The sequence below is a fragment of the Anarrhichthys ocellatus genome, unplaced genomic scaffold (assembly GCF_004355925.1).
Source record: "Anarrhichthys ocellatus isolate YVR2014 unplaced genomic scaffold, GSC_Weel_1.0 scaffold45, whole genome shotgun sequence".
In the NCBI taxonomy this organism is placed as follows: Eukaryota; Metazoa; Chordata; class Actinopteri; order Perciformes; family Anarhichadidae; genus Anarrhichthys; species Anarrhichthys ocellatus.
The window spans coordinates 3135722-3145825 of record NW_022280075.1 but is presented as its reverse complement, the minus strand read 5'-3'; the positions used below and the strand labels follow the sequence as shown (position 1 = coordinate 3145825).

The 10104-nt window shown below is 39.8% G+C and overlaps 2 protein-coding genes across 2 annotated transcripts in view; both read left to right on the top strand.

The window, feature by feature from the left end:
* htr3b (5-hydroxytryptamine (serotonin) receptor 3B) overlaps nt 1-3792 on the top strand; it is a 6151-nt gene extending 2359 nt beyond the window's left edge. Inside the window, exons 5-9 of the mRNA XM_031869036.1 lie at nt 405-574; nt 1322-1479; nt 2248-2458; nt 2691-2900; nt 3527-3792. Of these exons, the coding sequence (XP_031724896.1) occupies nt 405-574; nt 1322-1479; nt 2248-2458; nt 2691-2900; nt 3527-3792 (1015 nt within the window). The remainder of the gene's footprint in view (nt 1-404; nt 575-1321; nt 1480-2247; nt 2459-2690; nt 2901-3526) is intronic.
* A 2617-nt stretch (nt 3793-6409) lies between these two features.
* The window catches only part of htr3a (5-hydroxytryptamine (serotonin) receptor 3A), a 6674-nt gene continuing 2979 nt past the window's right edge, over nt 6410-10104 (top strand). The window contains exons 1-6 of the mRNA XM_031868985.1: nt 6410-6482; nt 6967-7130; nt 7868-7912; nt 8277-8386; nt 8498-8667; nt 9727-9887. Of these exons, the coding sequence (XP_031724845.1) occupies nt 6410-6482; nt 6967-7130; nt 7868-7912; nt 8277-8386; nt 8498-8667; nt 9727-9887 (723 nt within the window). The remainder of the gene's footprint in view (nt 6483-6966; nt 7131-7867; nt 7913-8276; nt 8387-8497; nt 8668-9726; nt 9888-10104) is intronic.

Genomic DNA, 10104 nt, shown 5'->3' with positions numbered 1-10104 from the left:
GACAGCCTGAAAACATAATGCCTTCAACCACAGAAAAGAAAAACACTTCAGAATGCATTGAAAAATATTCAGCAATAATGTTACGTTGCCTGCATGATTTATAGTAAATGGTCTAAAACGGCCAAAAAACACATTCTGGTCCCATAACATGGCTAACTATTGGACGTGGATTAAAATGGTTATATAAGAAATTGTGTAATCGTCCCTCTTATTGATATTCTCCTGCTTCTGTCCTATGGTATTTGTGATAATTATAATTCACTTCTCATTAAATCTAATTGAAAGTAAACTTCCACAGAGGCCATACACATGTGATCATTCATAGCACTTGGCCCTCCAAATGGCCACTACAGCCTGACCGGTCTATGTCCTGTTGTCCCCCCCTCCTCTATGTGTGTTCCCAGTGTGGACGAGGGGAAGTCCCTACCGATCCCCTATGTATACGTCAACTCCTCTGGCTCAGTGAAGTACTACCGACCCATGCAGGTGGTGCTGGCCTGCAGCCTGGAGATGTACGCCTTTCCATTCGACAAGCAAAACTGCAGCCTCACCTTCCGCAGCTGGCTTCACTCAGGTGTGTTTGCTGCCTGTGATCAGGTGGTGGTCTGTAAGCCAATTCAATAAAATTTGTATTTGCAGAGTAGAGGTTTACACCTGCGCTACCCATGAGGAATATGGTGCAACTACCTGATCTTAGAACCTTCCAAACCTTAGGGGAGATAGGAAAAACACATTTTAGTCAGTGTTAATAGCTTTTTCCAGAGCTTTCAACAGTCTTCATCAGAGAATGGAGCTAGATCAGTTGTATAATCAAGGGCCCACCAGTAGCTTTCCAGTAAGACTCCTCTATATGCCTGGTTGTTCTTCAACACCTTAAAGGGCAGGTACATGTTTTTTTTATTTTATTGAGGTTTTTATATCATTCTGTAGCTTCCCAGTGGCGTTCCGTATTAAAATTCAAATTCTGACCCTAGTACATATGTTTTCCCATCAAAATGCTAATTTCTCAAGCCCTTCACAAATGGCTGTCTGACAGAAAGTTAAAATGATGAAAATATTCTAAATATAGCACACAATTTCACTGATACCGATTTTTTTTTAGGTGGCAAAAAAAGCCACTTTACCTCGCCCTCAGAAAGCACTTTCCAACTTAATGAAATAGATACAATTTCCAATTCACCTTGTTTGCATGTTATTGGACAGGGTAGGGAAAACTGAAGTACCAGGAAGAAATCCATACAAACACACCATCTGTGTGCTGATGATAAAATATATTTACTGCTTTCCTTTTCATCCTTCATTATCTCTCTCTCTCTTGCAGTGAAGGAAATAGACCTGGCGCTGTGGAGGAGTGCAGAGGCCATTGCTAATGACAAGAGGGAGTTTATGAATGACGGAGAATGGGAACTGTTGTCCATTCCTTCAAGCTACTGGCAAATCCACCAAGACGACACCGACTACGCCCACATCCAGTTCAACGTATGTGCCTCAATGTCTCAATCGTGCTCATTCAGCACATTAACGCAGGGGGAATAGATTTGAATAAGGGGGTTAAAGTAATGTCAGAGAGTGTGTCTGCACTGTGATTGCTTATCGATGGTGAGCTCTAAACTGTAGCCGCTCTGTGGGTTGCCCCCCTCCACGCTGTGCGGCGGAATTGTAAAGTGTAAAGCAATTGGCCGAGACCTTCATGGATCGGGCTAGTGGGCTAATGCCAAATGATGGGAGGGAGGCTGTTTGTGGCAAGTAAAGAGACAGATAGAGAGGGAGGCTGATAGACAGGGGAGGGTGAGCAACCATAATGAGACTGTCTCAGTGGCTGCCTGATCAATGGACTTCTTGTTAGTGGTGAGGGAAATGGCCCCATTGCCCATTGCAGGTGGAGAGCAGGGATGGCTGCTATTTATTCAGCTGAAAGAGCGAAAGGCTGTCTGATAATGGAGCATTTCATGGCTCACTGGGATATTGTTACGTTGTGGCAGTTTTGGTGCTAAAGGATAGACATGTCATATGAAAGGGGTTTCTGATGGAAAATGCTTTTGTTCCATTCCAGATCATAAAGAAATGTTGATTTTAACTGAACTCAAGAAAGATCTGTTTGAAGAAAGATCAAAACTAAGACAAATGAAAGCAACACTATCTGCATGGCTAGACAACAAGAGGGAACATTAGATTGAATAAATAATATTATTTCTGCTATAGTGTCTTTATCAGATTACTGCCTCTTTGCCCTCATCTTTCATTCAGGTGTTGATCCGCCGGCGCCCCCTGCTGTATGTGGTGGGTCTGCTCATCCCCAGCATCTTCCTCATGCTGGTAGATGTGATCAGCTTCTACCTGCCTCTAAGCAGCGGTACCCGCATAGCCTTTAAGATCAGCATACTCCTGGGCTACACCCTCTTCCGAGTCAACCTGACAGATGAACTGCCCGCCACAGCGGTCAATACTCCACTCATAGGTGGTGTTTGCTGCTTAGATCATTTCAGTTTAATCCTTATATTCATTTTGCTTTGTTGTAGACTCAATTGTTTGGTATACATGTACAACATAAAATGGACAGTACAGTTTTTACTGCTTCTGTACATTTGACAGTTATTGCAACCAGAAAGGCGATAGTTCAAATTCCCAAATGCCGTAATCTAGCTATTGTGCAACAAGCGTTTTCTGTTTTCCCTCCCATCTCCACCCAGGCGTGTTCTTCGCCGTGTGCATGGCCATGCTGATGCTCAGCCTGATCAAGTCTATTCTGGTGGTGAAGCTGCTCCACCACAGTGAGAAGGAGGTCAGGCAAATGTCAGTGTCTGCCTGCCTGCTGGACAAGTACGGCTCAGCTGCTCATGGCTTCACAGAGAGCGCTTTAACCTCCATTAGGACCCTCGATCACATCAACCCCTCCGGAGGTAAGCTACGAGCTCAAAGACGTTTGATGTTGCAGAAGTCCCGCTGACACAGTGCTAGCACAGTGATAGCACAGTGTGTTTTTGCTTAATGCTTCACCAAATCAAAAGGTCTGTTTGCAAAAAACACAGTTTGAAGAGTGAAAGAACACAGCCGAGGCATTTTAGAAAGTTCAAACTTGGAATGATTTCTAACCTTGAATATGAAGGCAAAATAAATAATACCGCAGTCTTGGAACTGTTTGGTCATATGAAGCTGTGCAACCACCTTAATATTATGAAATCATCTTAAGGCTAAGATGTCCTTAAACTCATCGTATACTTCAGCTTGTGGAGACTTTACAAAAGTATCTGTAAGACTCTCTTAAAAAGAGTTGCAAAGTCAGAGTTGTTGTGCAATTATTTATCTCTCTGATATATTCCATCTGAAAGCTTTCCATTAAAGATAAAGGGGGGGGGGGGGGGGAGAGCTGTTTTTCGTCCAGTCTGGTGAAAGCCTTTTGGAAAGGATCACAATATTGATGTCAGGGATATTAATACTGTCCCATAATGATTGCTTTCAATTGCTTACAAATGTAATTAGAGAACCTGCCTGCATCTATATTCATATTGTTGACATTTCAAACCAGATTATGAGTTTGAACCCTCACTGGAGGAAGATCTGCTGTCCCTGAATGAGATCCAGGATGCTCCATCTGGGCTGGAGTGGCTTCTCCAGGAGCTGGTTTCCCTCCACCTGGCTTTATCCCAGGAGGACAGTGAGTCTTCGGTTCAGGCTGAATGGCTGGCCCTTTGCTCGAAGCTCGACTGCTTCCTGTTCCGCTTCTACCTCTTGGTTCTGGCCTCGTATGCCAGTACGCTGCTGATGCTCTGGGCCAGTTGGAGCTTTGCCTGACCGCATTATCAGAGACTTAATGATTATTTGAATACTGTGAAAGAACTTCTGGCTTATGATGTTTTTTTTACAGTGATTTGGAGAAGCCAAAGTATGTTTCAATGCAAAGAAAGGGATGGAGAATTATTATTGCAGACAAGTGTATTTTGGTCATAATTAATTTCCCTTAGGTTATTAATTAGAATTACATAGAACAGGATACACTTTATATTGTGTGCCAATATTTAACCAATGCCTTTAAAATATACTGTTTCATTACAATTAAGGTCTTATTTTTGTGTGTTTTGTAGTAGTGGTAACTTTGCGCTAATCAAAAGAGAAGGTGTGAGAAACACTAGCAATCAGAATATTGATCAGGTTGTAAACAAACCAGAATATAAATGAAGTTCAGGCAGAGCACCTACATTGCACATGCATTTTGTAACTACCATTGTATCATATTAATACAAGTTTTAGGTGGCCTTTATAAACCAGGTCTATTACTCTTCTAATTCTCTAATGCAAATGTTGATTGTTGTGCAAATCCCTCCAACACCCCAACTTCCTTCTCATGTCATTGAACATTCATGACTGATGATTACAGCAGGTCAAAGTTGAAGCATGAAATCCACCTGTAAACTATGATGAATGTGTACAATGGATAATTTGGGTAATCACTTTACTGTTTGCCTTTAATTGATCTTTTAAATAAATGTTTGGCATATGTCTTATCTGATCATGTTTCGTGCCTTCTCACCTTTTTTTTGCAATGTCATCATGTTTCCCAAATCTCAGCTATTGGACTATAACCAATACTGATTGCCAAAACTACAACAATACAATTCAAGTTGTCTGAAAATAGACCTATCCTTTATATATACTGCTCGCCTAACCTCCAGATATTGCATTGCCGCTGTAGAGCAACATTATAGTTTGAGACATGATTGTTTCTTATCGGTTATCATGAATTCCCGACAGTGAAGATTGACTCAAAGATACCGTATAATAAAGCAGCTCTCTGGAGAAAATCCTCCAGTGTGCCAGTGTGATGCTATGATACTGTATTCACACTTTAATCTCCATCCCACTGCCACAAAATAGATCAATAAAACCCATTCAGAGCTCAGCTGCTGTGTCTCCATTCCCTGTTGGTTTCCTAATAGTCATGACTAGAATATCAAACGTGCGTCATAGCAAACTTGCCGGTGGAAAGATCCATATTAATGCAATTTTCACAGTATCTGCGAACCTCGTCTTCCAGTGGATCTGGTTACATGATGTTATGCAACTAAGCTGAAGATAAATGTTCAGTCAGTACTCTGTTACTGTCTGTATGAGGTAACAAATGGCTGTATATTAAGTTCAAAGCTTTGTGTATTTACATTGTTGTGAATGTGACTTTCATCTCAATATGACTGCATCTGTTCTTTAGAAATAAAAGACAATCCCGTAAGTGTATTGTTTTGTGAAGATAATACAGAACAGAAGTGACAATAAAAGCCTCACAAAGTCAAACCAACCAGAAACCTGTCTATTCATATTTCTGATTTACACCAAGTCATGATAAAACGATCTGTATAAACATTTTGGAAGACAGCTATGAGCCCTCAGAGGCTGCAGTGTTCATGTTCATGTTAATTGCACTGTGGGAAGCTGAAAAAGTAGGCCACCAAATACATCTGTATGAAAATTTTGGCATCGGAGCTTTACAGACGGAATGGACGGTATATGGGGGGATGATTCTCAGTTCTTCTGGGATGTTTCTGTACATTAGCTATTCAGCCAGGCACAAACAAATCCAAAGAAAGCATGGTCAGGTGTAAAACAACCCTCTAGATAAACAAGTGCAAATTCCCTCATACTGGTATCCTTTGATAGTGAGTAAAACAAGAGTGGAAACTGCTGCCATTACTCAAATAAACAAGAAGCTGACCGCAAATCAGGTCTTATCGGCCGACCTCACTGATGCTCTAGCAACTGAGTGGTAGCAACTCTCTACAACCAGGTTCCAAAGTCTTGTGGAAAGCCTTCCTCAAAGAGGGGAGGCTGTTATTGCAGCATATGAATGCCCATAGAATACATGTTCAGCTGTCACATATGGCAGGGATGTTCAGGCGTCTACATACTTTTGGCCAGGTTGTGTATTTGTCAGTGGAGTTCTTTTATTCAAATGTTGTTGGTGAGCACACAACTGGCAAACTAAATCTCATTTGATCAAATAATTTCCTTTCAATAATGGCAACCTTCAATATTTGGGATCTCAGCATTAAGTAGAGTAAGGCAGGAAACTATGTTTTAAGTGATAGAGGACATTAAACGCTGAAACTTTGCTGTCAGTAAGTTAGTTGACACTCTTGCCTAACAGTCTCTTAATTGTGCTAAATCACTATAACATACTGGCCTGATGTTGGCATACTACTTAATTAGATGATCACTCAGACGTGACATACGATCCGGTCACTAGCTTTCATTTCTGCAGTCTTTCAGCTCCATTTATCTCTGAGAGCGGGTGCTTTATTGAACACGGAGGAGTGGCGTCAGCTCAGATGGCTACACCCTCAGGAGCTGAGTGACGCTAACAAGGTTTTGAAAGTGGATGCGAGCGAAGTTATGGATAAAGTGGATGGATATGGAGGATATGGGTGTGAGGCATCCCGTGGCCTTTCATCAGAGCAGCAGTCAGCCTTCCACAGTGGGGGAAGAAAACACAGGTGAACTGGCAAGATGAGACTGTCATCAGCCTGGACTGCACTCATTTTCCTTCTTATTCAAGGAGCATCGAGAGCCTGCACAGGTACAGCAGCTTCTGTTTTACTACAATATATGCTTTCAAATACTTGACTGTTGGCCTACCTTATCATGACAAAGTCCCTTAACTCTTACTTGTCAGCAAAATTTGAGTCATAAGCCCTTTAAATGTCTGAGAAAAGGTGTATATTAATATATATTATTTTGACTCTGTGGTCTGACTGCAATATTAAAGGTAATTGCTTAAATATTACTCACATATTAGAAAAATTGTTCGAATCATAGTTTACAAGACGGAATCATTTTAGTTAATTTGACATTGGCATTATTATATTAAAACCAAGATGTTGTCTTATATCTCTCGCTGACAATATGAGATAAACACTATGTTTGACTTCTCCATGTCAGTGCACATAACATGATTTAATATTTTATATACGTTTTCAGTGAAGAAACTGGGCAGCAGCCCAGGAAGATTTGCCAACGCCACATTAGTGCGGCTATCTGAGTTTTTGAATGCGGGTTATAAGAAGGGAGTGAGACCAGTGAAAGACTGGAGGACGTCCACTCTAGTGGCCATAGACCTCATGGTTTACTCCATCCTCAATGTGGTGAGTTACACACTTCCTGAATGTTACCCTAACCTGCCAACAGTGAACTACGATGCAGTTTTATGTACTGTATATCATCTACTGTGCATACCATGACTCCTTTAATTATTGTTCTATATTCCATCTGCATAATTATTTGCATTACACATACAAACGTACAAACCTCATTGAGGCTGTAGAGGCTTATATTTGATTAGTAGCACTTATATTAAAACAGCAGAACGAATGGATTAACCTCCTACGGTCCCTGTGGAAAAAATTGGTTGTTGTTTTTTCAGGTCTGTCGGCTGGTCTTTGAAAGGCATACGGTATATTAATCAGCGTTTTATGGTGGGGTTGAATCTGTAATGATAAATGTAGCAACTAATTGGTCAAAATGTATACAGGAATTAAAATTCCAGTATAAAATGAATATAGTATGTAAACAAACACTTGAATTGAATAGATCTGCTCCATTGTCACCAATATGGAATCCAGCATTTGGGTCTGTATTTCGGCACAATATCCAACGTTAGTATTGATGCATCCCAACTATTAAGTGTTTGTAATACATCAGAGCATATTCTTGAACTATTCATTTGAAGCTTTATTAAAAAAATAATCCGATTGATGTGCGTGTGTTACATTTAAATGTTCTTTAAATATGCAATCAGCACAATATAAAATAAATTGATTTATTCAAATACAATTTTTAAATTATTTTTTCTAAAACTCTGATGTCTTCTATTCCACTACAGGATGAGAAGAACCAGGTGTTAACAACGTATGTGTGGTACAGACAGGTAAGACAAAAGAATTTCCAAACATCACAACATGTACTGTAAGTTGCCCCATAGACGCTACATCAGGAACACAGCTACTTTTATTTACTGCATTATTACACTATCAAATATTTGATCCATTAAACTAATTTCTTATAATTATAATAGCAAACTCAGTGTAATTTCTGATTACATTTGTAAATTTGTAAGGTTTTAACTGTGCGATATTTGTGCATCTTATTCCTCTTCAAAACCAGCTGTCTTTACAGTCTAAATATAACATCTGTTACTGAAACACTATTATTATATGTGTTTACACTCTATCCTGCAAAAATCCATATCAAATCATCACTAATTTAGCTTCTTCCTGTCGACAATACTTTAGTCATGGACGGATGAATTCCTGGTGTGGAACCCAGAAGACTTTGATGAAGTCAAACAGGTTTCTATACCTACTACTAATGTGTGGGTGCCTGACATCCTCATCAATGAGTTGTAAGAACTGCTTCTGTTGACACCATCGCTTCTGCTCCTTCTAATATTCCATCAGCATCCGTCTTTGCTTCTCAACAAGTTGTTGTTGACATGTTTGTCTCTGACTTGCAGCGTAGATGTGGGGAAGTCTCCAGACATACCTTACGTCTACGTGACACATGACGGTCTGGTGCGCAACTACAAGCCCATCCAGGTGGTCACAGCCTGCACTCTCAACATCTACAACTTTCCATTTGATGTCCAGAAATGCAGCCTCACCTTCCAGAGCTGGCTACATACCAGTAAGACATTCATCACTTTCTCTCACCCTCATTTACGATGTGATTGAACATTTATTTTGTTTTAACTTCAAAATGAGCACAGAATGGAACCGACTTCCTTTAGAAACATATCTACATCAATGACTTAAACCTGCATTAAAGGACTATCACAGCTCATTACAACTTGGGTAATGTTTTCAATTACTAAGAAAAAAATATTTCAGACTTGTATACAATATAGACAATATAATAGCAGTCTTTTCGCAAATATTTATACTAAAACCCTTTACCAAACTAAAACTATGATAGAATAGGCTCTCAGTACATTCCCCATTCTAGAGCTTGTATTTCAGATTTCAAACATTTTTGGAGTATTTACAGGTACTTCACATTATGCAGCCCTCTCAGTGACACAAATAATCTGCCATTATGCTACTTTTGATTTAATTCTGGCAAAATGGTGAAAAATAGGGATGCACCAATATCGTGACCATACTGACTAAAATAGCTCGATTGATATGGGTGATAATGGGGCCGGTCTATTCAATTCAATTCTATGTTGAGATACTTTTCGTTGAGTTTGTAGTTTATATGCTACATACTTTATATTCTGGAATGTTATTCCTGTGTAACTTTTGACCAATTTGGTGCCACATTAAAAAGGTTTACACCAGCAACTTTATTTTAATCAAGTTGCTGATTAATTATTTTAATGAAAAATAACAATTCAGTAAATTTACATCTATGTACTTCTTTCTTGTTTTACAAAGTTAGGATAGCAGTGTTTAAATCAAGCCTGCTGTTTCCCGACATAATAAAGAAAGATCCCAGTCACACAGTAAGGCATACAAACACTGATCGGTGCATTCCTATTGAAAAATATTCACCGCATCAGACAACAACAGCCGCCTCTGTCTTCAACTCTTCTCATTAAGACTTGAGTGAAACAACCGCTCTGTTCTGTGCATCTGTGAACTCTCCCCCGCTGTGACATGCGCTGAGAGAACAGAGTGGAGGGCGAAAGGTAACTTGTTGCCATGGCCGTTTCACGCTGCTCCCGACATTGTGTTCGATCTGTAGTTGATGACATCAACATCACCCTGATGCGAAGCCCCGAGGAGCTCAGGGAGGACAAGAGCGTCTTCATGAACCAAGGAGAGTGGGAGCTGCTCCACATACTGTCCAACTACAAGATCTTCAGTGTTGACAATGACGACTATTATGCTGAGATGAAGTTCCATGTAAGTATTTGAAATAATGATTTTAAGATGTATGTGTGTGTGTGTTATATGCAAGGCAAAAAAGTGGGGTGTTGCATCAAAGGTTTTGTCTTTAGGTGGCCTGACCTCAAGACATGCCAGTCTGCTGTTACTAGACATTCATTATGATCTTCTTCTTTCTCTTTCTTAACAAACAATTTTCCAAATTATATATATATATATATATATATATATATAT